Below are 26,236 nucleotides of genomic sequence, written 5' to 3' on the forward strand. Positions count from 1 at the left end.
TTAAAGACATTTGATGTTTAATTTATTGTCAAAATATTTAATTTACTGTGAAAATATTCAAAATAAAATCTATCAAAATTAATATAATTATTTAAAGTCAAAATTATTTGTGTTATGCAATAAATAAAACTTAATTAGATTTTAATCCTGCTAGCAGCGCCCTGTAAACAAACTGTTAGAATAATGTTTGCTTACATTAATTTTTCTTACTTTTTTAAATAATTTGAGTAAAATATATCGTTTCGAGTTATGCAAAGTTCAAAAATATATCTATGTTAAATATTAAACTATATTTCAAGAATTATTTTGCAGTAATTCAATTTGTGTTATAAAAGAAGTTGTCATTTGTTATTAGTAACGAAAGATCGTTTGAAAAGGCATTGCGAGGTAAGCCGAGAACGGACGCGGTTGAATAACATACGATAAAGTTGAGTGCGTGTTTCATTAAGATGGACTCTAATCCTGAAAGTCCTGAAACCTCTGGAATATTGCGTTAAAACGATCTTGTAAATTCGGACTTTCTGTGTGAATGTGCACGTATTCGTAGTTCTTATTCATGAGTTAAAGAAACCTCATCTAAGGAAAAACTTTATTTTCGGGTTTCTGTATAAATTTCTTCAAACTTTTAGTACCGTTAAGTACGCCGTCGACGGTTAAGCCCGACGTTTAACCGAGATAACCGAGGATTGCCGTGGAATTAGTTTTTATTTTTTACTCATATATCTGCAGTCTACTGAAGTGCAGGCCCGCAATCAAAGCACGCGGGTGATAACCGCTCCGTAAGTTCTTATTTTCATGTGATACTTATATTGTTCCCGTCAGCAAGAGACTGTGGAGAAATGGCTGCCACTCCACGCAGCCTGCATCGGTGGTCACCCTGCGCTGGTCACGCTGCTGCTGGAGTATCCCTACCCTGAGCACTTGCTCAACACATACACGTGAGTAATGACGACATTGGACATTTTGTCGGATTGAAATATTTAATGCCACGTTTATTTATGACTGTCGACCAACTATGGTAAAATCTTTTTCACCGTGAGCACACTCCATTGGTTTGCAGGACATTTTAACAGAGTTACATTTGTCGTGTTCAAAAGCCGACGGTTTCGACCATAGTTGAATGTTTCCAAAATTTGTTACAATACTATTAGAAATCAGGATGGAAATAGGTTTTTTAAAGAGATAAATCAAAACAACTATACAACAATAAAGTAAACGTATATCGACACGTACAATTTACACGCAAAAATAGAACAAAGGAATCAAAACTGAGCAACTGAAATATTATTTATGAGATATCTCGCTCTCCACAACCGAGAGTCCCAGCAGAAGTGAAGTAACGTCAGCCAGTGATGCCAACTACTACAGAATATTCCCCCTAGAACCAACTTCAAATTCCCCTAAATATCGATTAAAAACCCCAAAATTTTTTGTTGTACACTTTACAATTTTTTTTACACACAGCGTGGGCGAAACCCATATTGACATTCCGAGACAGTACATTCTTGCCGGAGCCTTGAATCGATTACGCGTTCGAAAAGTTTCATGGTGTGGCACATAACCTTAATACCGCGGTAGCTTTCGCAGTCCTGTACACAACTACCTTTGCCTATATATACTGGAGTAATGATACTCAATCTCCAAGAGTTGGGCATCTTCCGGCTAGTAAGTATTCGGTTAAAAAGGTCAGTAAGTAGGTTCACACCATGAGAACCCAACGCTTTCCACGCTTCAATCGGCAAGTCGTCAGGGCCTACGGATTTTCGGTTCTTCATTGTACGAAGACATTTGAGTACCTCGTCAGGTGTTACCGGTGCAACAAGTCCGAGATTAGGAGGCAGTTCTGGAGGAGAGACATTACCGTGTTGTGTGTTAAGTAACACGTTAAAGTAGTCGCGCCACCTCTCCTTCACCTTAACTGCGTCGCAAACCAGTGCCATTTGAGTCCTTGACACAAAGACATTTTGTAATGTCTTGTGTCGCTTTCTCCCGAGCTTCTGCCAAACGGAAGATAGTCTTTTGACCCTCGTTTGTCTCAAGCGTGTCATAAAGAGGTGACAACGTCTGGTAGCGGGCTTTGGCAGCTGCTCGTTTAGTAGCACATTTAACTACTTTATATGCGGCCCGGTCTTCAGGAGATTTGGTCACAAATTAAAAATACATTCCTACAAGTATAAAATTGCTGTTGTATTTACGCGGGTGTTTTTTTACACATTTACATACATTCATTAATGACCTAATAATATTAATGATGATAACAATGAAATTAAACGATTTTTATTTTTCATTCCCACTACTCCTACGTGTTGTACAAGCGCGCTATATAATAGCTCAACGGGAGCTATTATTTAAATCTCAATATATTTTAGTTGTTTGATATTTCAGTTATAACCACGCTTGGAGTTTATATTTGGTTTAGTTTATTGGTTGGGTTCGAGGCTTAATATAAATTGTATAGAGTCGTGTGTTTTTTTAAGGAAAGCCAAAAATCTTGAATAATAGACCCCATAAAAAATCCCCCTAAATAAATACCCCCCTAAAAAACCCCCTAGACCTCTTGAATCGCCCTAAATTTGGGGTGAATACCCCCAGTTGGCATCAATGACGTCAGCCTGGCCGGCCGATGAGCATGGCAGGGCCAGTTCCTACCACGACGACCATCGCTTGATCAAGTCGAGCCGCTAGGCCACGTCCTTTCGGAAAATATTCCTAACAATTCCATATCAATTTACGTGAGAATTTGATATTTCAGCTAAAGATTTCAGTGTAGGTATACTTGTGGATGTGTCTGTCGATTAAAAACATCCAGTCGCATAGCTACGTCTGCAACACTAGTGTGCCTTTATGTATTTATTTCTACAGCTTTGGCATGTTTAGAGGTTGTTTGTTAACCTTTTTACTATTGCTCGTCAACTCATATATAAAGTTATTTAATAAACCATTGTAATGTGATTTGATAACGATGATGTAAGAGCCTCGCGCTGACCCCACGTGTGACGCACGGGTCAATCATGACTTCAAATGTTCCTCACTTCCCTAAACAGCACGCGTGGATTGCTACATGCTAACGATATTTACAGTTTTAATATATATAGCACAAAACCACTCATCACGAGATCTCCTACACTATCAGTCCATATGCCTTGAAATTTGTCACAGTTACCCCTTCCCCGACGTAGACACTCATTAAGAACGAATTTTACGCAAATCCTATCCAAAATACATTATTCTTCTTATCTACTCGAAGCCGGGACGATTAACTATTATATATATCAACCTAATTTAAAATAGCTACTTAATTCATGATTATACAAATCATGACCGCGTAGAATAGTGGCACGAAGAATCTCGTCAACTCTTCATCGCTCACTGCTGGTCATAGGCTTCTCCAATGGAACGCCACTGAGCTCGATTTTTGAAGAAGAATACTAGCTGCATTTCTCCGTTGAATACCAATTCCGTGAATGGGATCTCTGAGCGTAATTCTCCGCCTGCCAGCAGTGGAGGCAATAAAACGGGGTGATGTGTATTCCAGAGACGCGAGCGGCAAGTGGCAGTACCGGTTCGCGTTCGACGTGAACGCGCGCGACGCAAGCGGGCAGACGGCGCTGTACGTGGCGTGCACGCTCGGCAACGCCGCCGTCGTCGACGCGCTGCTGGCGCACACCGTGCCCGTGCACCAGGTACGCGCCGACCACGCTGGTGGAACTCGACGACTACAATTTTCAGTGATTATAGTGTAAAGTGCACTTTGACATTGCAACTACAGGCATTAGGGTCATGACATCTTCGTTTCCAAGGTCTGTGGCGCATTGGCGATGTAAGGGATGGGTATTATTTCTTACAGCGTCAATATCTATGGGTGGATATATCTATAGGAAGGCGGACGAGCATTTGGGCCACCTGACAGTAAGTGGTCACCAACGCCCATAGACATTGTAAGAAATGTTAACTATCGCTTACATCACCAATACGCCGCCAACCTTGGGAACTAAGATGTTATGTCCCTTGTGCCTGTAATTACAATGGCTCACTCATCCTTCAAACCGGAATACAACAATACCAATTACTGCTGTTTTGCAGTAGAATATCTGATGAGTGGGTGGTACCTACCCAGACGAGCTTGCACAAAGCTCTACCACCAGTATAATTGAAAAACCTCTACGAGGAAATATGTAAATTTTAAGTTTGTTATAGCTTCTCATAGACTAGAGCGAAAATGATGTAATAAAGACAATAAACTGTTTATTTTTATATATTTTATATCTGCGTAGCCTCAGACGACGGGCGCAGAGCCGGTCCCGGTACAGCCGCAGCCGGTGCAGAGTCCACAACGAGCGGGCATCTCGCTCGGGATACACGCCATCGTGAGCAAGCTCACCGGCGCCGGAAACAAACCCAGCGCAGTGAGTAGCGTTACCTAAGCGAATGGAGGGGACCTTAAAGACTGTAAAAGCTTAAAAATAACTGAACCTTTCGTGTGATTTCTATAAAATGTTGACGTTGAGACGATGCGCCGAACTGCCGGCCATGAATTTTTAAATTCATTCATTGGATGAGAATCTTCGACCAAAGTAAAATACCTGAATATTTAGAGTCGGCGTGTTCTCTCTCTCACTCGTCGCACGTCGCCCGCAGGCTCGGCGCGCGGAGGCGGGCGAGCGGCGCGTGCGGCCGGTGCGCGTGGAGGCGGCGCGCGGCGCGGACAGCTGCGCGGCGTGCGCGGCGCGCCTCAACCACGCGCGCGTGCTGCGCCGCCTGCTCGCCGCCGGCGCGCGGCCCGACGCGCCCGCCGCGCCGCCGCCCGCGGTAACGCCCGGCGCGACCGATATGTCCTATTAATTTGTGTCTGTGCAGCGACTCGGAAAGCGCATGACAGACCAGAGAGTCCTGCGCGTTATCTCTCCGGGCGTGTCGAATCGCCCACTCGTCATTGTGCATCTGTTTTTACGATTGGCCGCCGAAATGCCATTCCGAGAACGTAATTGTCGCTTTTACTATAGTCGGTGCAGTAAAGTGTGTCTGTGCGTGCAGGAGCCCGAGTGTCGCGAGGCGCGGCGCCGCTCGCGCAGCGCGTCCGTCACCCGCAGCCGCGCCTCCCCCTCGCCCTCGCCCTCGCCCTCCCCCGCGCGCCCCGGTTACAGCGACGACCGTGAGTACCGGTGACTACTGTGAGGTGCAAAAGAGTTACTCATTTATTATTTTGAAAGTGACGTTGAATTTCAAATGTACAAAGTAACGCCGACTCCCAAATAATATTTACTTGAATCCTTGTACTGGAAAATAAATATTTAATCTTCAAAATGCACGATTCTCTCTGAACTGATAAAAGCAAAAACTGCCTGGTGCACAAAATTGAGATTAACATTATCTAACAGACAGACTAAGAAGAAATTGAAGAAGTTGAAAACATTTAGTAGTAAATGCTATAAAGCATATCGTTTACCATGTTTCACAACAATATGTAAACAAATTATATATTTTTGTGTCTCTTATATAATTACATTATATAAAATAAACATTATATGATTGTCATCATTTCGTTAATGTCCCAAAAAATCTAATATCTAGTACGTCACTGGGCTTATATAACGGGGAATTGTTTATATCTACTTATGCGTAACTAGGCTTGATAAACGAGGCAATTTGTTTTGTGGAAAATGTTTTCCTCTTGTTTAGGCTTTCTAGACAAGGTTTTGGCAAATGAGAAATTACCATGCCGAATCAAACTGAGACCAGAGAAAAAGCTATCACTAGGCTGTATCACCCTGATTGCTCACACAACGAATGCCAGCGTGTTAAATGCGTACATTGTTAGCCGCTCTTCTCAGGAGACGGGCCGTGGACCGCCTTAGCTGTGGCGGCGCGAGCCAAGCACGTGCAGGTGGTGGAGATGTTGCTGGCGGCCGGAGCCACCGACCCCGGCGGCAGAGCGCTGCGTGAGTGCGCTCGCCACGGGCTATCGGAGCTACTCGCAGCGCTGCTCGCCACCAAGGTGGGTACCCGCACGGGCACAGCACACCCGCGCCGCACTGAGACTGACCGAGCGCCGTCCGCAGGCCTACCCCGACCCCGACTACAAGCTGGACAAGTCGCGCGTGTCGCAGAGCGTGCTCAACGCGCGCGACGCGGACCCTGCGCTGTCATACAGTGCGCGTTGCCCCACCACGCCCGTCATGGTCAACTGGCGGGAGCTGCGCTGCCAGCTGGCGCGCCTGCGGTGAGTGGGTGCGGGGGGCGCAGGGCGACCGGCCCGTCACACGAGACTGACCAGTGCGTGTGCTGTGCAGCATGAGCTGGCTGGCGAGCGCAGCGCTGCGCGTCAACCCGCGCCTGGGCGCCGCCGGCAGCGCCGCGCTGGCCATCACCCGCCTCGAACTCGCCAACAACGAGCTGCGCCTGCTGCCGCGCGAACTGTTCTCGCTGCTCAGTCTGAGGTGAGGCGCACCCGCAAACAGCTCGTGTAAAGCCAAATGTGTGTATGGAGCGCTCCACACTGTCTAACACATCATCATAGTGTCCCTAATAGCCGTATGGCAGATTTTTTAACCGTTTTGTTTCAGTTAGTTTTCCTGCGATGTCACCCGACGACCGCACGTCACACGTATGTAATTCAACTCCTGAAGTGTCGCCGTACTTCTGACAATATTGTTTTTGATTATTCTACTAAATAATGTGTCTCTGTCGGGTCACTGTCTGGTCTGGAACGTATGAACTAATTACCCCACACATAATTAAATCAAAAAATCTCTATCAGATATCTCAACGTAGCGCAGAACAAGCTGGAACGTCTGCCGACCGCGGAGGACCCGTTCGAGGACGAGGTGGAGGGCCGGCGGCGCGGGAAGAAGCAGGTGAAGCGCAGTACCGAGGTGTACACCGCGCCCGTGCTGCAGGAGCTGTACTTACAGGTACGGGGCTACACGGCCTCGGTGACTGTCTAGCTTGAGTTACAACGAATATTCAAACATAGAAATATATAATCTGTGCTGATACGACACACACATTCCGTTCACACCCCAAAACTAATATCTATTTCGTATAACTTTAAATTTTTCCAGGACAATCGTCTGGAGGAACTCCCGCCGGAACTCTTTTCCCTCCCCTCTCTGACCAGCCTGGACGTGTCCAACAACAAGCTGCGTGCGTTACCACCACAGATGTGGCAAGCTCCAGCGCTAAGAGACCTCAACGCTGCACTCAACCACCTCAAAGACCTGCCCACAGGAGATGAGGTAACACAACACACACACGCAAGATGTGAAGTACTGGATATTCTATAAAATATCTTAACGTCAATTAGACAATTCACAGTCAGTCAATCCTCATGCTACTTGTTTTAATTTATACTTAAGTAGAGTGTATTTCAATTAACATAAATAGCAATTATTTTTTCCCATGAATTCGTGGCATAGGGTCCGTTCACACAGACCGGCTCGGAGAGGAGAGCAGATTTTTATCACGTTGGAAACAGTGTTTTGAGTGATTGTAGTAAAGTTTATTTTTGCATTTGCACCTTTTTTGTCATTAAAAATGCCTGAACGCGCTTCGTGTGAAGTAATAAAAGGAGCCGACCGGCTCCGCTTGCGTGCTCTTTCTCGCTCGCACCCGCTTTCAGATCTCTTCCAGCCGGTCGATGTGAAATAGTTGGCGGCTCCGCTCCGGCCAATTCCAAGCGTATACGACCCGGTCTGTGTGAAAAGAAAAAAGCAGGCCGATGCTCTCCGAGCCGGTCTGTGTGAACGGACCCTTAACGGTTAACTATATATTTGATTCCATATAAGAATTTTGATAATCCGTCATTATGTGTAGTGACAGAAAAATATTCAAATAAATTAAATAGTAAATTGACTACAGTACAATCGGACTACACGAGGAGTATAGACAGATAAACAACTGTTACCTTGAATTGCCGCGATGTCATTGGTGGATATGTTGAATTGTTTATGGATTCTTGAAAACATTGCATTTTCATTTTGACGGCGATATAAATATCATCATAATAAAGTTAAGGAAAACCAGGCAATTGATGTCACACGACGCTCCGTTACAAAACGATGTGACATATTTTTATAGTGATATACATATGTATATATAATGCAAATGCAAATATGTATATTATTAATATTGAAAGCTTTCTTATATTTATATACAGTCAGTTAATTCTTTTTTTATATAGAATAGGAAGGCGGGCGAGCATATGGGCGACCTGATGGTAAGTGGTCACCTACGCCCATAGATATTGGAATTCTAAGAAATGTTATCCATGTCATATGTAAGCGACATCGCCAATGCGCCACCAACCTTGGGAACTAAGATGTTATGTCCCTTGTACCTGTAATTATACTGGCTCACTCACCCTTCAAACCGGAACACAACAATACCAAGTACTGCTGTTTTGCGGTAGAATATCTGATGAGTGGGTGGTACCTATCCAGACGAGCTTACACAAAGCCCTAGTAATTCACAAAAAGTGTAAAAGAGAATCTACTGAGTCGCTCGCCGGTTGTTATCAGTAGATATATAATACATAGATGTCATCCTACTTAAGCTATAACCAATATACTATATTTTACTCCTATTTATAATAACCATAGAGTAGAATGACGCTGTGATTGTATAGTGTGAGTATCGTAAGAACCCAGCTTGATGTGTCGTGCCCAGGGCGTGTCGGAAGTGCAGCAGCAAGCCTCCCCGTCGGACTCCTCGTCGCCCAGCGCCTCCCCCTCCGTCCACTCAGCACCGTTCGCTTTCGACCAATCAGTAAGTTACCACAGAATCTTACTACTATTTTCAGTTTCAGCTTTAAAAGATTTTGTAGAGACTTTATTAATCAAAATCAGCTACGTGATTTAGAAATGTAAGTAAATATATGCTATGCTTATATTATGGACGTCACCTACCGCGTTGCATCTAGCGGGTTGCTTATGTGGTCGCAGGATCTGCGGTCCGTCGTTCGAGTCCCGGATTACGTCAATAAATACTCAATTTTCCCTGATTTTGGAAGTTCTATATCCTATGTTATAATTCAATGTTCCCCAAAATAGTGCGATGTATTTTTCAGTAATAATGTCTGATAATTAATTATCTGGTGCGTCACCAACATAACCGCCCGATCTTTGCAGACGTCGTCGTCTCGAAGTCCGTCTCTGGACGTGAGCGAGTCCTCCCCCGACGAGGACGATATCCCCTCGCTCGGCAACCGCGCAGGAAACGCCGTGTGAGTATATATACTGCTCGCCACTGCGTACTATACACTATAGCTCGTAGGAAATATAAATATTAGCCGTACTTTCCGTTAGGATAATAACTGAGCCGTATATAATTTAGTTGGTCGAAAACGATCACTAGTCAGTTTCTCATCGGTTCCTTAAGGCAGTATTAGCTTTCCGAAACGGTAGGGATATAATGACCCCGTGTCTCCCGGCCAGCTGGGCGGAGGCGCGGCGCGCGCACGCGTGGCGCGGCGCGCGGGCGGCGTCCCCCGCGCGCGCGCCGCCCCCGCCCCCCGCGGGCAGCTGCCTCGCGTCGCTCAACCTGGCGCACAACCAGTTCTCGTGCGTGCCGGCCCCGCTCGCCTGCCGCGCGCCGGCCCTGACGCGGCTCAACATGGCCTACAACAATCTCAGGTAAGCCCTCGCACTGGGTTCACACTCTATTGCAAACATCAACTCGACCACGAACCCCCTTTTTTTATTCCGAGCGATAAGGTTGAATTTTGCTTGAATGAATTAAAAAAAAATTGAGGGCATTATTTATTATGTAGTATTTACAAGATGCAAGTTTGCAAGTGATATTTTAAACAGAGCGAGTGACCTGTATCTATAGCGACCTATTTCAGACATCCGAGTGTATACACTGCTCAATCTCTTGCAGGTCTATGTCGTACGTGACGTCATACCCGACCAGTCTGCGCCAGCTGGACCTCAGTCACAACGAGATCACGTGCTGGCCCAGCTTACCCCAAGTTAGTCTTCCGCTAGAATACGGTAAGATTGGTGTAAGGACCCCCCCGACCCCCTTGCTCATCGGCCGCTTTCCCGTAGGTGGAGAGCTTCGGCTCGAGCGGCGTGGACCCGCTGTGGTGCTACTGCCCGAAACGCTCGGTGCGCGCTCGCCCGCGCTCGTCCGGCTCCGTGCGCTCGCAGCTGCTGAGCGCGGCGTGTCCCGCGCGGCGACACCTGCGCCTCGAGGGGCTGCGCACGCTGGTGAGATGTGACCTCTTTATGTCGCACAATTTTTTGAAAGAAATTGTGACTGTAGGGGCGGGATGAGTAGTGGAACAGCGTAAGAAACCTATGACTTCTTCTCTACATCTTCAAGAAAGCCTTCGCCAATATTAGATAGCAAGCTCTTGCACACATGCTTATTTGCCATAGACTACTAGATATTCCCTAAAATAATATTATGTGTTCAGATTTTAGCCAACAACATGCTGACACGTATCCAGCTGACGACGGATGACGACGGACTCGTGCCGGCGGAGGAGCCGAGCAACGACGAGAACGATGACGAATGGGTGAGCTGTGATAATATATTATTAGGAACGACTGCCTGCCTCGACTGCTTCATTGGTTTATAAAACTGAGGTGCTGGGTTCAAATGCACGGCCTTGCAAATAAAGGAGTAGGGGCTGGCAGTATCTTAATGTTTCTGAACTCTTTCTGGTTGAGTCAGATTATCCGTTACACGAGATTCTAACAGCAATATCAATAGTGAGGATATGCCTCCCTTTTGAGGATTGACGCAACAGCCGATATTTGTTAAGAATACGTCAACATTGTCGTTACATTAACCCCGTGGTGTGCCAAGCAGAGCAGTCGCGGCTCCCTGAAGGCTCGGCTGCTGTTCCCGCTGCTGTCGATGTTGGACGTGTCGAGCAACTTGCTGCGCGCCGTGCCGCCCGCACTGCACCTGCTGTCCAACCTCGCCGTGCTCAACCTTAGCGGAAATAAAGGTAAGGGTGGTATTACTTTTTGGGAACATTACATATATTTTTATCTAAGGATATTTTTTCTTATGACCTGTAGTTTTCTATTGTTTACTGATTTATCGTAAAGGCAGACGATCTTACAGGCCACCAGATAGTATGTGGTTCACCTCCTCACATGGACATTGGCCTGTCAGATATGGTAAACCTTACAACACACGACTTCCAAATTTACAAAGCGATGTTTATTGAGACGCTTTTGAATGACCTTGTAGACAATTGTACCATCCGTAAACAAAACGAATAGTTCCTTAAATATTTATCGGAGAATTCATTTGATATTTTTACAATATTAATATAATTAATCTTTTACTGATTCTAATTGGTTGATCGGTTGTTGGCAGACATCACTGACTTGCCACCCCAGATGGGCCTGCTGACCCGGCTATGGAACCTGAACACGGTGGGCTGCTCGCTGCAGGAGCCGCTGCGCTCCGTCGTGCGCGGCGGGCGATGCCGCAGTGTGGACGTGGTCGGTTACTTGCGCTCCGTGCTGCAGGAGGCCAAGCCTTACGCGCGCATGAAGCTCATGGTGGTCGGAGTGCAGGTAAACGGACACACATACATACCTTACCACCAAGTTAAACGAGCAGGATTCCTTCAACTTATTAAATTAACTGTTATTGTATTACAGGGTATCGGTAAAACGAGTCTGCTGGAGTGCTTGAGGCAGGAGTCGGCCATACATCACCGGAGGAAACCAACGGATGTGAGTAGAGAGTCGTGCCTTGCCTGTAACAGGCCTGCAGTAGTCACTCGCTACAGCATCAGGCTGAGTACGTTCGGGTGATACGTACTGCACTTAGTCTCAACTCCTTTTTAACTTTGAATTAGTGGAACACTCGCTGATTACTAGTATAGTAGATATAGTAATTTAAATTATTCCAGAGTTTGATTCTTCAAAAACTACTCACTATATTCAAACGTAACATGTATCCCCTTCCCAGCACTGGGCGAAGCGGATGGGCAACAAGTCGTCCCGTCGCGGCATGTCGACCGTGGGCGTGGACATCGGTGTGTGGGTGTACGAATCGCAGCGCTCGCAGCGCGGGCCGCTCACCTTCCGCACCTGGGACTTCGGGGGACAGCAGGAGTGAGTGGATGACTTCTCGTTACAAATGATTACCAGTGACGATATTTTTACATCTAAAAATCATTACTTTGTATCTACGTGCACCAATATCAGTGAGTGCGCCACCTTTGTTACATGAACACGTCACGTCACCCTTTTTTTATCCCACCCCACTACACGTGGAACAATTGCTTCTCCCTCTGAATATAATTTAAAGGAAGCATTTTTATCAAATGTTTCCTTATCAGATACTACGCAACCCACCAGTACTTCCTATCGAAGCGCTCCCTCTATCTGGTCGTGTGGAAGGTCACCGACGGGCGGAAAGGACTCGCGAGCGCCTTGCAGTGGCTCAGGTACCGTGAACGTTTCACACACTATACTCACTCCCTTGCTAATAATATAAATGTGAAAGTGTGTTTATTTGTTGCTTGTTACGCTTTTACGACTTACTTAACACCTCCCCTTGCCCCTTACGCGAACGGAAACTACAACTAAACAAGCCGGACTAGCCGACCATGTTCTGATGAGTAGTTCTTATGCAGGTCCATCCAGGCGCGCGCGCCGGGCTCGCCCGTGATCATGGTGGGCACGCATTACGACCAGGTCAATACTGTGAGTACTGCATTTTTTTTATAGTATAAGTAGGCGGACGAGCATATGGGCCACCTGATGGTAAATGGTCACCAACGCCCGTAGACATTGGCGTTGTAAGAAATGTTAACCACACAACAACATAGCCAATGCGCCACCAACCTTGGGAACTAAGATGTTATGGCCGTTATGCCTAAAATTACACTGGCACACTCACCCTTCAAACTGTATTCTACCATCGTCCTCATTCGCTCGTATCCAGTTTATTTCAATGCAATATGTATACGTAACGGGAACGCTCAATCTATTGTATACAATAGTCTATTGTATTATATGGATTGCGCAATTGAATAATCTTTAACACGTCAGTGATGGTGTTCCGCAGAGCAAGATGAGCGAGAGCGAAAGCCCGATGGCGCTACAGCGTCTCATCCGCGGCGCGGTGATGGCGGCGCCCGACGCGGACAAGCTGGGCCTGCCGCGAGTCCTGGACTCCATCGAGGTACGGCCTCGTGCGAGCTCGCGTGCGCGCTTGTCCGCTAAGTACTGACGTGCTCGTTTGTGTGCAGGTATCGTGCAGCACGCGACACAACATCAAGCTACTCGCGGACATCATCTACTCCGTGGCCTTCAGCGTCAAACCCCCCGGTAATGTCAGATAAAATCATAGACCTTTAATGTAATTTGAGAGAACTCTTTTATAACATCCATGTGTATACTTTCTATCGTTCTATGGGAGTGTGTGATGGGGCGTACGGTCCTTAATAGCACGTCTCCAGACCTTTCTTCGTCATTGAATATTTGTTTCTCAACGAGCCTTTTCATTATCTACATTATTATAACCCTAAATAAAATTTTAATTCATTTGATACCTTAAAATATGAATAAAATAAGGAAACCAATTGACAACCGCGAAGTCCTACGTCAGCGTTAGCTGTTTGTGTACTGACCCGTAACGTGCGGCCGTCGCAGGCAGCAAGGAGCCGCTGCTGGAGCAGCGCGTGCCGGCGACGTACCTCGCGCTGGAGGAGTGCGTGCACGCGCTCGCCGCCGACCTGCGGGAGCCCGTGCTGCGCCACGAGGAGTACAAGCGACTGGTCAGTGGCGCGCACGCACGCACGCACGCACGCACACACTTTTATAAGGTCGCAGATTCTGCGATTAGGGGTCGGGCCGATAAAAAAATATTGGTTTTTTCTATCGGTAAATGCTCAGTAGCTGCCAAGAGTCTGGAAATTGGTAGTGTCTCATTCCTCCGACTGCCTCAAAAAGCAATGCCGTCCTGCGCCTGAACTCTCTCCGGTCGAATCGAATCGCTTATCAAAGAATTATGCACACACACAACACATGTATTTGCGTACACACACCCGCACCTGAGAAAATTGTTCTCATCTCATCATAGTTCTCGAATGACAAGCGTTGTTGAAGTGAGTTGTGCAAGTACAAGTACCAGTAGTACTCTGATGGTGACCGATCTAACTTTGCTACTGCAGGTGACCCAGTACATGCAGCAGAAGAATCTCCGAATGTTCCGCGACGCGGCGGAGCTACACCAGGCGACCATGTTCTTACATGAAAACGGTAACTATACAGATACTTATAACGACTAGAAGAGTAAATATTTCGATTTCGACAAGAGTTCGTGTTCGATATGGACAGTTTGTGCGCCATTATGTAGCGTTGGAGCAGCTTGGTGGACTGAGCCTGAAACTACTCTTCGACAACTGAAGTGGCCCAGTAGTGGGTTGCAAGTTAATCAGCGTATTATTTTTCAATAATATCGCATTCACAATCATTTTGAAAATTAATAATTCTAGTATAATATTAAACAACTATTTATAGACTAAATGGTGTTCGAATTATTCAATTGTGAATTATTCGAACCTGAACTGAACTGAACCGATGTCGTGCTAGGCGTGCTGCTGCACTACGACGACGCCACGCTGAAGGAGTTGTACTTCGTGCGGCCGCAGTGGCTATGCGACGTGCTCGCGCACGTGGTGACCGTGCGGGAGGTGAACCCCTTCGCCAGCAACGGCATCATGCGCGTCGAGGACCTGTGCCACGTGTTCAAGGCGTCGCCGGCGCTGGGGGCGGGCGAGGAGGCGCGCTCGCTGGGCGCCTCGCTGCTCAACAAGTTCGAGCTGGCGCTCTGCTGGGACGCGCGCTCGCTGCTCGTGCCGCCGCTGCTGCCCGAGCGCGAGCCGCGCTGCCCGCAGCTGGCGCTCCGCTCGCGAGCCTGGCCCGCCACGCCGCGCCGCGCCGCGCAGCCCGCGCCGCTCTCCGCGCCCCGCGGGGCCGACTCTCCCCTCCTCATCCGTGAGTCTTTGCCGAGTGCGTGTGGCGTGAGTCCGTCCGCAGTGCTAACGGGTCCCCCCGCAGAGGACGGCGGCGGCGTGGCGGTGTCGGCGCGCGCGGGCGGGCGCGGCGTGCGGCGCTTGCTGCTGCTGTCGTACGTGCCGCGCGGGTTCTGGGCGCGCCTGTGTGCGCGCGTGCTGGCCGACCCCGCGCTCGCGCAGCACGCGCCGCAGCTGTACTGCGCGCCCCGAGAGGTGAGCCGACAGATGTTTATGGAGATGATGAGTGAAGTAGGACATTATTTCTTAGTTTTTGTGATCAACTGTAAAGAATATAAGGACGAAATAATATCTATTAATATTTTAAAACAAATAATAAATATGATTGAAATCAAACGAATACGCAATGACTTGACATTTCGTCCCAGTCTGCGTGATCTCACAGCGCCACACGCAGTGAGCCGTATACCGAAATAGACCGAATAACTCGGACCGCTTAAGCTTGAATTAGGTTCTCATCTGATGTTCCGACGCACTACACAACTCATTCATAACATCACACTCAGATGGATATAGACGAAACCGTCACGAAGGCTCTCGATTTCAACTGGTCCTGGAAGCTCTGGAAGACTGGTCTGAAGCTGGTGTGCGGGGAGCTAGTGCTGCTGGCGCTGCGCGAGCTGCCGCCGCGGTATGACCCTCTACTGGGGGCGGTGGGAGACGAGGACGAGCCCGACGAGCTCTACCACTCGATAAGGTTCCGGGTGCGCGCTGAGGGCACGTGGAGCGAGCTGGACGTGCAGTCCTCGGCGTGCGTGGAGCTGCTGCTGCCCGCGCAGGTGTGCGTGGTGCGGCGGGACGATGGCCTGCCGCTTGCCGGCTGTCAGGTAACTGGACAATAAATATACCAATGTTTTATTTTAGTTTCAAGATTAATTTTACAGTCTCATTTTTATAAAACAGAGCCTCAGCCTGGAACCAAACCCCGAAGTGTTGACGAAAGTGCTGGCGTTGGTGTCCGACCATGTGGACTTGTTGCTGGAAGATTGGTACCCATCCCTTGGTGAGTCAGAGTTCAATACCGAGTTTATTACACAAAAGACCAAATCGCTGCACCTCTTTAGTGCTGAGTCTTCGTTCCATAACCCGCAGGTACCCGCTTCGTGCACACGTCGGAGGGGCGCTGCCTGATAACCCGCGTGGCGCCCTGCCCCGCGTGTATCACGGACGCACAGAACGAGGCGCACGACGCGCACCACGCGCACCAACACGAGCACGACAAACACTTCTCACAGGTGAATAGGTTCAATTTCAGCCACAATGGTTGAAACATCTTAACCGAGTGTGTGGTGACCACTTATATTGGTTAACAAAAAAAATCATATATCATTTTTCAGGTTTTTAAACGCTTAGATCTCGGCAGCGTTGAGCCGCGTCGGCTGCGGCTCTCCGAAGAGTCGCGAGCTTCGGATGGTGACAGTGGAGTAGGAGCAGAGTCCAACAGTAAGAACATTCATATTTCGTAATTAACTTAAATCTCAAAAGTTCACCAAGTCGAAGATGTAACCCAGCCTCCTAATGCATTTCTTCATAACACTTGAAACGTAAACTGTACGCACCAAAGTATAGTTGTCTCTACCACACAAAGAATCAATACGAATAACCATAATGTACCGTTAGCGTCGTCCCGCGTGGGCTCGTCGGAGGGCGTCTGCAGCAGTCCGGCGCTGGTGGCGACGTGCTGGACGCTGGAGGAGTGCGTGCTGGCCGCCTGCACGTCCGCCCCCCTGCGCTGTCCTCACCACCCCGACGTGCAGCTGGCCGACGTGGCGCCCGACACGGTGAGCAACGACCGCAATACACCAGGACACCCGTTCACTACAGAAACGATTTATGTTCGGATACAGGGACATTGAGTCTATCTAACATTATTGCTCGCAGCTCCTTTTGGACGTGGAGGAGGAAAAACGTGCCCGCTGGGAGCATATCACTCGCACGGCCGTTGCCGGTCGTGGGGCCTTCGGTACCGTCCTCACTGGCACGTGGCGGCGCCCTGGGGCGAAGCCGTGTCCCGTCGCCGTCAAGGCTCTCCAGCCAGTGGCTCCGCCCTCTGCTCACGATATAGCCGCTATGCAGGCGTATAAGGTGACATTTTAATACTTTTGAACTTCTCATGGACATAACATAATTTGGTCAAATCAGGGCGGGGTTCGAGTACGAATCATCACCTCCTCCTCGCTACACAGGCGGCGGTTTCGCGCTGGGAGCGCGATGCCCAGGGTGGCGCGTGCCGCGCTTACTGCGGCCTGCGCCAGGAACTGGGCATCCTGTCGCGCCTGCGCCACCCGCACGTGCTGCCGCTGCTGGCCGCCTGCGCCGCCCCGCTGGCGCTGCTGCTGGCCGAGGCCCCGCAGGGCTCGCTGGAGGGCGCGCTGCGGCGCTACCGCGGCTGCGGCGCGCGCGTTGGCGTGCGGGCGGCCGGCGCGCTGGCGCTGCAGGTGGCGCGCGCGCTGGAGTACCTGCACGCGCAGCGCGTGCTGTACCGCGACCTCAAGGTGACGCCCGGCGCGACCCGAGCGCTCGAGATACATGTTACTCGTTAAGTCGACTCGATGATTTATTTCGTACTGCAAAAGTTTATAAAAAAACTAATGTTTATTCAGTCGGAGAACGTGCTGGTGTGGTCGCTGCCGTCCCCGCAGGACGCCGAGGAGGCCGAGGTCAGCCCCGACCCGATCGACGTGCACGTCAAGTTGGGAGACTACGGTGAGTCGCTGCGCCGTTCGCGATCGCGATATAGACTTGGACACTTCCACAAAAATGGAGAACAAAATTGTCTTCACTTTTGACAAGCGAGACATTTCATTTGAAAAAATGTATTATGACGTCACTGGCAATGAACTATAGCGGACATTAATTTGTATGGGATGTGTTTCAAAGCGTTCGTCACACCAGGTATATCCCGTCTCGCCCCACCGTCCGGAACGAAAGGCTTCGGCGGCACGGAGGGCTTCATGGCGCCCGAGATCATGAGATACAACGGAGAGGAGGAGTACACTGAGAAGGTAACTGTGTGCGATAGATAACTGTTTCTTCACGACTACTCAAGATCTGCATCTTGAAGTATTAGATTTGACTCTTGTACCCAAATAATGGTTTTCTGTCAAACATTCTCAGTCGCAACTCTGGGCTGCTGCTGAGAATTGTTGGGCTGGACTAGCTTTAGTTAGTCGGTATGGGTTATGTAGCCGTTAGTACGGCGTCTAATTTCCCACGAGACCTCGGTCTCGTGGGAAATTCATTAAGAGATTAGAAGAAAGGGAAATAGAGTGTACTTTCGATGATGTAACTTCATTTTTATTAAAATTTTATTAAAAGAATTTATTTGCTACAAAATCTTTTCAATTTATATATTTAAATTTGTGTACGACGATTAGACGATTTATGGAAACTCGAACTCGAACCCACTTACTCGAACATTTTGATTTCTTCTAATTGAAATAAAAATATCAAGAGAAAATACTTTACGAAGGTCGACTGCTTCTCGTACGGGATGCTCCTCTACGAAATCTTCACGCTGCGACAGCCGTTCGAGGGCCACGAGGCGGTCAAGGAAGCCGTGCTCGAAGGAGCCCGGCCTCCGCTGGCGCCTAGAGTGAGTAGCGTGTGATAATTTAACTCTTTAACTCGCGTTATATTCTCGTTAATGATTGTTCGTTAAAAAAATTAAATAAAATTTGAATAAACAGTATTCCTAGGAATAACGAGCGACGCTGACCTAAATTGCTAACCGGGGGGACTCCAATCTACGGTGTCAATATTACACAGGCTTTTATTGTAAATACATTAGTATTGTTTATTAATTATTCATCTATATGCCGTGTATATCCAAAGCCAAAGGTTAAAAGTCCAGACGAATATATCGGTTTCGCCTTTGACTTGATATAAACTACTGTAAGACGTTGTCAGAATCGTAAATGCGGTCGCGCGGCTGTCGCAGGACCTGCAGTACCCGTGCAGCATGCTGGAGACCATGCGGCGCTGCTGGAGCGGCGCGCCGGAGCTGCGGCCGTCGGCGGCGGCGCTGACGGCCGTGTGCGCGGCGCCCGAGTGGCTCGCGCTGCAGGACGCGGCGCAGGCGCGCCCCGCCGCCCCCCCCGCCGCCGCCGCCGCCGCCGCCGCGCTGCGCCTGGCGGGCGGCGCCGGCTGGGAGGCGTGGTACGGCGGCGCCGAGCCCGAGCGCGCGCACACGCTCACCGCCTCCGCCGCCGCCTTCGCGCACCACCACACGCTGCGCGTCCCGCCGGGTGAGGCGCCCGCGCGACCCGACTACTCGTAGAACTGTGTTGTCTTCAACTGATAGAAACTGCGGGTCGAATCTTCTCGACTAAACTTTAAAGCAGTTCCACGCGACCGCTTGATATGAGATACGCACGTTTCTAACGATGGTTACAGTACAGAATTAACCTTTGTCTATTTTAGTATATGGATTAAATGAGCGTTGTTGTCACGTCGTCAGATAAAACGGAGCCGGTGATAGTGACGGCGATGTGTCGCGTGGGCGCCGACATGTGGCTCGGGGACTCCGTCGGCAGAATATTCGTCTATACGTATGTACTTTATCTAATACCAAATATTAGACTTTTAAGAATTTTGATTTGAAGAAACAAGAATTAACAGGACCACCACCACGAAGGCCTCCCCCCTCTTTAAGTGGTAGGTTAGATTATTCCGCCATGCTGCTACATGTTGGCTTATATACACATATTCATAGGCTTTATTGGATAAGGCTTAAGCGAAGAGGTATTTATAACCCAGCAGGAGGTCTTTTCGCGCCGTTATTTATTTTATATACAAAAATAATTTAAAGAAGAAATATACTTATTTTTAAAAATATTTTAGAAATATTCCGATTTGTATTTTGGTACAATGACATGGTCATCCAGCTCCGAGTAGACTGACCGATAATGTACCGTCCGCAGCATATCAACCTGCGCGTTGTCGTGGAGCGTCCGTCTGCAAGACGTGGTGGGCGGAACGCCCAGCGCCGTCGCCGACTTGCAGTTGCTCGCACCGCTACCCAAACTGGCCGTCGCGCTTGCGTGCGGGAGGTACTATCATCATTTAAATTTTAAGTTCAATCAAAAAGGAAAAAAAATAAAATGTTTGTGCTGCCCTTACTAAGGATAAGTACTTTTTAAAAATTTTAAAACTCAATATCGAGAGCGTTTTTCTCAACTCAACGCTAAACTGACTCGCTACATGAATAAAGTGACTATTTATTGTCTAATGAAGCTATCATCCATTCTCTATTCAGACTGTTCCTGGTGATGTCGGAGCGACCCGAAGAGGAAGGCAGCTTCGTGCTGACCGAACTCGGCGCGGCCACCGAGCTGAGCTGCCTCGCCGCAGTGCCGGTCGACGACGGGTACGACAGTAGTACTATAACTGACCACATTGTTTATGAAGAAAAAATATTGATGCCAAATTTTTATTTATACGAACGGATTTATTTAACATGAAATAATTGCAGTTACTAATTTACTGGGCATAGATTTCTATCTACATATTAGTCCACCATTAGTGTGTACTGTGACGTGTGCAGAGTGGAGGTGTGGGCGGGCGGCCCCGAGCTGCACGCGTACGCCGTCCGCGCGGAGGGGGTGAGCGCGGCCGAGCAGCTCCCCGCGCCCGCGCGCCTCGCGCTGCTCTGCGCGGCGCCACTCGCGCGCAGCGTGCTCGCCGCCGCACGCGCCGGTACGACGGCCACGATAGGGGGGGGGGGGGTACAAAATGGCACACTATTTAATATATTTTCTATTTATATTTTAAAATATAACAAATTCCAAGTTGTGGTATTTTGTCTTCTACCATCTCTATTGTAATGTTATTGATGACGGGGTCTAGCGAAGTATTTTATTCTAATTCAGTTAGTGATATGTTACGGGACGTGTAGTATATGATAATACTGTGAGTAACTCACCTATAAAGAACATAAATGTCACGCTATGCGATTATATACAACCACCGCGAGCCGCTAACTGTGCGCACTCGACCGCAGACGTGTTCGTGTACGCGTGGTGCTCTCGCACGCGGCGCTCCACCGCGCGCCTCGACTGCAGCAAGTTGGTGCCGTGCTCCGAGAGCCTGCAGTCCATCGCCATCGACGAGCACCTCGGAGCCGAGCGCTGTCGGGTGAGGACTCGCACACCTACACACGCACACACATACCACCACATTGCGCACAAAACAAGGAGTACAGTTCGCGTGTGACGCAGGTGACGGCGCTGGCGGCGCTGGGTGAACAGGCGGTGGTGGGCACGGCGTGGGGCTGCGTGGTGATCGCACACGCCGCCTCGCTTCGACCGCTCACCGTGTTTCGGCCCTACGAGGAAGAGGCAAGTAACATACATACCCATTAGTTACTTTATTAAATTATTCTCGAGTGCACGTACCATGAACCAGCAGTAGAGCTGCAGCAGAACAACGCATAGTGCGTGGTGGTTAGTCATTCTACCGCCAGACATCAATTACTCTGTAAGGCTTGTACGGAACATAATATATTAGGTGAGCCACTGCGTAAAATGTTGTTGACCACATACCATTAAGTGGATCCACAGCTCATCTGCACATATAAACTTTCCTACTTTATGATATGTATGCGTGGTGGTCTGTAATAATGTATGCGTGGGATAGGTACGAGCGATCGTGCCGCTACCACCGTGGGGCGGTCGACGGCAGACTCAGCTCGTGACCTTCGGTGCCGGGTACCGACCGCTGCTGCAGAGATACGCACCTGCACAGGTAGATAGTAACCGCCCAACTCACTAAACACACCGCTAACCTCACAACTAGTACCAATACTAAGGAGAATCACTGCTCTGGTCTTGTTATTAATAAACAATTTTCATAAAAAAAAAAAAAAAAAAAAAAAAAAAAAAAAAAAAAAAAAAAAAAAAAAAAAAAAAAAAAAAAATATAAATATAACTTAATTTTCTTTCCAGTCGAACAACACGACAACTTACTCCGGCTTCTACTGCTTGCTCTGGACGGCACAGCACTGGCTGCCGGACTAACTCCAGCACACGCAGCGCACACGCGTGCTGTTCTCATGTGTCCGGCCGCAGAGGGCCATCCCGAGATAACATGCCCCAACTTGTAGCTTATGAAGGGCTTGCGGTTTAGAATATACGACGTCTTGAGAGATGTTACAAATGAGGATATTTGAAGCGTCATTTCTCGAATTTATTATATTTGTTACAAAAAACACCAAAAATAAACACATATATATGTATATTCGCTTCCAAATAAGGTTTAAAACGTCTAATAATTTTACGATTTAAACAAAAAAATTAAATAGGATTGCCGTCTAATATGGCAGATGGTAGGCGCAGAGCCAGAACAAACCATTTATATATTCTAACGGCAGGAGTGGTCAAGATAAACAGAACTTCGACTAACATATACCACGCAGTTCTTAATTAATATAATATATATTATTGTCTGTAACACGACACTATTCCACTTAATTCACTTTCATTTCACTTAGTTTGATTACAACTTTGATGACATTCAAAAAGTCATATTCATAAAGTCAAATTTATCTTTACTTCTGCCATTGGAATCGGCGGTAGAACCGTTATTGGTATATAGGTGAGTAGGTCGATATATTGGTAATATAATACCTTATTGCAACCCGAATTTTAATATCTCGATAGTTATGAATTACTTTGTAATTGTAAAATTAAAAAGAGGTAACGTTAAAAGGGTGCGACGAAGCTCATAGACAACGCGGGTCTATAGACTCGTGATATATGTATATAATGTAATTTATTTGTTACATTTTGCAATGGGTTTTGATGGCGCCAAATTATTTATTGTACTTAAGTCTAATTGCTTTTTTTAGTTTAAATTATTTATTGCCATGACAGAAAACGAATCGTTATTGATTGATACAAATATCAGCCGTCTTAGATAAGTGCAAAACGTTTTTTTAATCACAGAAAGCATACTTAATACTTCTGGATCATTCTATAAAATATAAATTTTAATAATGGTTTCTATTTTCTGTGGATAGTGTTAAAATATGTTTATATATATACGAAAAATTATGAATTATTTTTCTTTAACATAATCGAACATCTGGTTCGATTATGTTAAAGAAAATTTCATCTTCGATTTCTCTTACGATTTCTACGTAGCGGTGACAAAGTAATGGAATTTTCTAGAAGTAGTAGAGAGAACAAAATAGAAAAAGTCCAGTATATTTCAAATGTTTGTCAAATATTCAATAATTAAAACAAATGATTTTATCTGTGCTACTGGTACGGTAGAGGAATTTTATCTGTGTTTTGTTGTTATGAAAAAAAAAAACATTATCTGCGACGGATAGGAACGTCTGAGTGACGGCTCTCTTCAGATAACCAGTTAAAACCATTAACTTTAATGTAAGCGTTTTATAATGTGTCTGATTTTGAGTGCTTTTATGTCGTTACCACATGCTAAACGTGTATCCACAGTAAACTCGCTGATGTAGTCTAGGCGGGACCGACTCTACGGCAACATACCGTGGAATGTACTTTATAACTTTTTACCTCAATTTGAATTTCAATACTAAATCATTATTCAGAATATCTCAGTAGAATATTGTTTTAAATGTATTATACGATAAACAGACATTACACAGACGCTGCTTAGAAATAAAAGTACTAATCTACAAACGGAGATACGGTTAACAAAACACGACTTTTAAATTAAGAATAAAATAGTTTTTTTTTTAATCCAGTCCGCTGTAAGATTACGTCCGGTTCATTGTTAGGACTTCGCTGTGTTACTTAAACCCTACCCTTTCAGTATTTTGTATATTGGTTGTATTTCTCTCCTTGCATCCTCGCTGATAGCAAAAATTCTTTTATATGTTGATATAAGATTATAATCTGCATTTATTCAATCGTATTAATTTAATTGCACGAAAATCCGTCCAGTCAACCAGCCTGTTTTTTTTTATATTCCTTATTTTTTATTTTAACTTTTGAATCTATGGTTACGGAAATTGCATTTCTAATATTAGTATTTGTTTCTGAAACAAAAATAAGTCTATACTATACAAATATAATGTATTTCAACATATATTTATACATTAATATTTAAAATATCAACATCTTGTAACCAAATAGGGTAATAATATTCTACATAATAATGTATTAATAAAATCGTAAATATGGCTATAACTTAAATGCTTACCTCAAACTCTGTTCTCGATTGCATTCTGAATTTGACACTAAAGCAATTTCTTCAAGTATTCAATGGAGGCATTTCGAAGTTTACAATCATAAATTTACATTTAATAATATGCGTCATTGGTATCATACAAGATCGATTGCTTAGATTTTATAAATTAAATTTTTAAAAAAATTAACAAACATAATGTACAATCCCTTCTGCCAAAATATATTATAATAATATAAAACATTATTTATCGATTTGTGTACAAACATTATATGTACATTTTATATAATTATATATTTTAACTCATTCATTCATTCGAACCAGTCAATGGCACTTAGTTTTTATAATCAGCTTTATAATGTCTCATGCACAATTGTATTAAATAAACTTAATTCTACCAAAATATTATGTAACCTGATATTCAATGAAATAAATAAATATGTCAATTATTTATTACAACTCGTTACTACAATACTAATACACGTTATTTAAATTGCCCAGTCTGAAGTTAGTTACCAATTAAAAGTAATAATACAATATGCATGTTCGCATTTCTAAGTAAGTTACCGCAACCTCTGTTTTTGTACGCAAAAACGATTAACCAACCAATCACGATTAATATTTGACCGGCAAAATTATATTGCGCGTTTTGTTAACTTCAAATTAATTAAAATCGATTGCATGTACTGATATTAATACTTTTTAATTTTCTAGTGTACATAATAAATTGAAAAACGTCAAAATAATCATGGTGGTAGAGCTTTGTGTAAGCTCGTCTGGGTAGGTACCACCCACTCATCAGATATTCTACCGCAAAACGGCAGTACTTGGTATTGTTGTGTTCCGGTTTGAAGTGTGAGTGAGCCAGTGTAATTACAGGCTCAAGGCCGCAGTGTAATTACAGGCTCAAGGGACATAACATCTTAGTTCCCAAGGTTGGTAGCGCATTGGCGATGTAAGCGATAGTTAACATATCTTACAGTGCCAATGTCTATGGGCGTTAGTGACCACTCACCATCAGGTAGCCTAGATGCGCGTCCGCCTTCCTATTCTATATCTTAAATTGTGTTTTAATAAAAAAAAATCGAGACTCTTTTGACGTTTCTCTGTTTATTTTTAACAAAATAACTTTGTTATTTGTCAATATCTATATCGATAATTATTTGATTCGATGTCTATTTAAGAAAACGAAAATAAAAACATATAAAATAAAATTTATTTAATTATGTTTATCGTTGTGAAATTTAAAAATGTCCAAATATATTTTTGTTCTTTGTATAGTCATTCGCCTGCTAATATTAAATCTGTTTTGTAATTGTTGTGTTATGCTTTGTAGCATAAACTTTTTATATATTGAATGTGAAAAATCTTAAACCAAAGATGTCTAATAAAGCTTAGAGCAACATAGCTTCTATTATTTTTTATCACATTTCATATGTATGTATATATGTTTTTTTTAATAATTATGGAAGATATTATAAGGCTACTAAGGCTCCGTTTCCACCAGTGATGTGCGTAATTCTTTCATATCAAATTGTTATTTGAAAAATAAATAATATCCACTGATCCGTGTCCACACTACACATCTTGCTGACTCCGCCTTTGCCGCTCAGTTTTTTTGCTATCAGATTGATGAGCTGAACGAGGCTAGGAAAATGAGTAGATATATTCACTCGTGATAATTTCTATTTTTTACTGGTGCACTACTCCGTTTCCTCACAGATCTCTGATGGAAAAGGAGACTAAGAGTTCTGCAAAGTCCCGTGAACCCCTACCACCTACTGTAGATCGGTCTGTTTGGGTAGTTACCACCCACTCATCAAATATTCTACCGCCAAGCAGCAGTACTTTGTATTGTATTGGAGAGCGAGTCAGTGTAGAGAAATATTAACCATCCCTTACATCGCCAATGCGCGACGAAATTTAAGAACTAAATTGTTATGCCCCTTGTGCCTGTAGTTACACTGGCAAATGTACCAGAAAACCAAAACACAAGTATATATTGCTCCTGAGACACTCACTCACGGCCTGATCCTAAACTAAGCAGAGCTTGTA

The 26,236-nt window shown here is 45.8% G+C and overlaps 1 protein-coding gene across 1 annotated transcript in view; it reads left to right on the forward strand.

Annotated features, from left to right (window-relative positions):
* The window catches only part of LOC126779434 (leucine-rich repeat serine/threonine-protein kinase 1), a 64,602-nt gene extending 39,084 nt beyond the window's left edge, over window positions 1-25,518 (forward strand). The window contains exons 6-52 of the mRNA XM_050503356.1: window positions 823-938; window positions 3,536-3,683; window positions 4,275-4,415; window positions 4,654-4,821; window positions 5,035-5,152; window positions 5,832-5,995; window positions 6,060-6,220; window positions 6,291-6,437; window positions 6,758-6,911; window positions 7,062-7,235; window positions 8,665-8,763; window positions 9,126-9,220; window positions 9,432-9,629; window positions 9,877-9,967; window positions 10,047-10,208; window positions 10,418-10,519; window positions 10,816-10,957; window positions 11,335-11,537; window positions 11,625-11,699; window positions 11,938-12,083; window positions 12,311-12,418; window positions 12,608-12,677; window positions 13,042-13,158; window positions 13,226-13,304; window positions 13,629-13,753; window positions 14,150-14,237; window positions 14,571-14,975; window positions 15,039-15,208; window positions 15,520-15,840; window positions 15,917-16,016; window positions 16,106-16,248; window positions 16,351-16,456; window positions 16,634-16,794; window positions 16,895-17,098; window positions 17,200-17,508; window positions 17,617-17,719; window positions 17,909-18,018; window positions 18,486-18,608; window positions 18,954-19,260; window positions 19,473-19,563; window positions 19,936-20,064; window positions 20,271-20,381; window positions 20,559-20,710; window positions 21,015-21,148; window positions 21,232-21,351; window positions 21,650-21,757; window positions 21,958-25,518. Coding sequence (XP_050359313.1) covers window positions 823-938; window positions 3,536-3,683; window positions 4,275-4,415; window positions 4,654-4,821; window positions 5,035-5,152; window positions 5,832-5,995; window positions 6,060-6,220; window positions 6,291-6,437; window positions 6,758-6,911; window positions 7,062-7,235; window positions 8,665-8,763; window positions 9,126-9,220; window positions 9,432-9,629; window positions 9,877-9,967; window positions 10,047-10,208; window positions 10,418-10,519; window positions 10,816-10,957; window positions 11,335-11,537; window positions 11,625-11,699; window positions 11,938-12,083; window positions 12,311-12,418; window positions 12,608-12,677; window positions 13,042-13,158; window positions 13,226-13,304; window positions 13,629-13,753; window positions 14,150-14,237; window positions 14,571-14,975; window positions 15,039-15,208; window positions 15,520-15,840; window positions 15,917-16,016; window positions 16,106-16,248; window positions 16,351-16,456; window positions 16,634-16,794; window positions 16,895-17,098; window positions 17,200-17,508; window positions 17,617-17,719; window positions 17,909-18,018; window positions 18,486-18,608; window positions 18,954-19,260; window positions 19,473-19,563; window positions 19,936-20,064; window positions 20,271-20,381; window positions 20,559-20,710; window positions 21,015-21,148; window positions 21,232-21,351; window positions 21,650-21,757; window positions 21,958-22,029 — 6,870 coding nt within the window. The 3' untranslated portion in view covers window positions 22,030-25,518. The remainder of the gene's footprint in view (window positions 1-822; window positions 939-3,535; window positions 3,684-4,274; window positions 4,416-4,653; window positions 4,822-5,034; window positions 5,153-5,831; window positions 5,996-6,059; window positions 6,221-6,290; window positions 6,438-6,757; window positions 6,912-7,061; window positions 7,236-8,664; window positions 8,764-9,125; window positions 9,221-9,431; window positions 9,630-9,876; window positions 9,968-10,046; window positions 10,209-10,417; window positions 10,520-10,815; window positions 10,958-11,334; window positions 11,538-11,624; window positions 11,700-11,937; window positions 12,084-12,310; window positions 12,419-12,607; window positions 12,678-13,041; window positions 13,159-13,225; window positions 13,305-13,628; window positions 13,754-14,149; window positions 14,238-14,570; window positions 14,976-15,038; window positions 15,209-15,519; window positions 15,841-15,916; window positions 16,017-16,105; window positions 16,249-16,350; window positions 16,457-16,633; window positions 16,795-16,894; window positions 17,099-17,199; window positions 17,509-17,616; window positions 17,720-17,908; window positions 18,019-18,485; window positions 18,609-18,953; window positions 19,261-19,472; window positions 19,564-19,935; window positions 20,065-20,270; window positions 20,382-20,558; window positions 20,711-21,014; window positions 21,149-21,231; window positions 21,352-21,649; window positions 21,758-21,957) is intronic.
* The last annotated feature ends 718 nt before the right edge of the window (window positions 25,519-26,236 follow it).

Source organism: Nymphalis io, chromosome 29 (assembly GCF_905147045.1).
Source record: "Nymphalis io chromosome 29, ilAglIoxx1.1, whole genome shotgun sequence".
NCBI classification, from domain to species: Eukaryota; Metazoa; Arthropoda; class Insecta; order Lepidoptera; family Nymphalidae; genus Nymphalis; species Nymphalis io.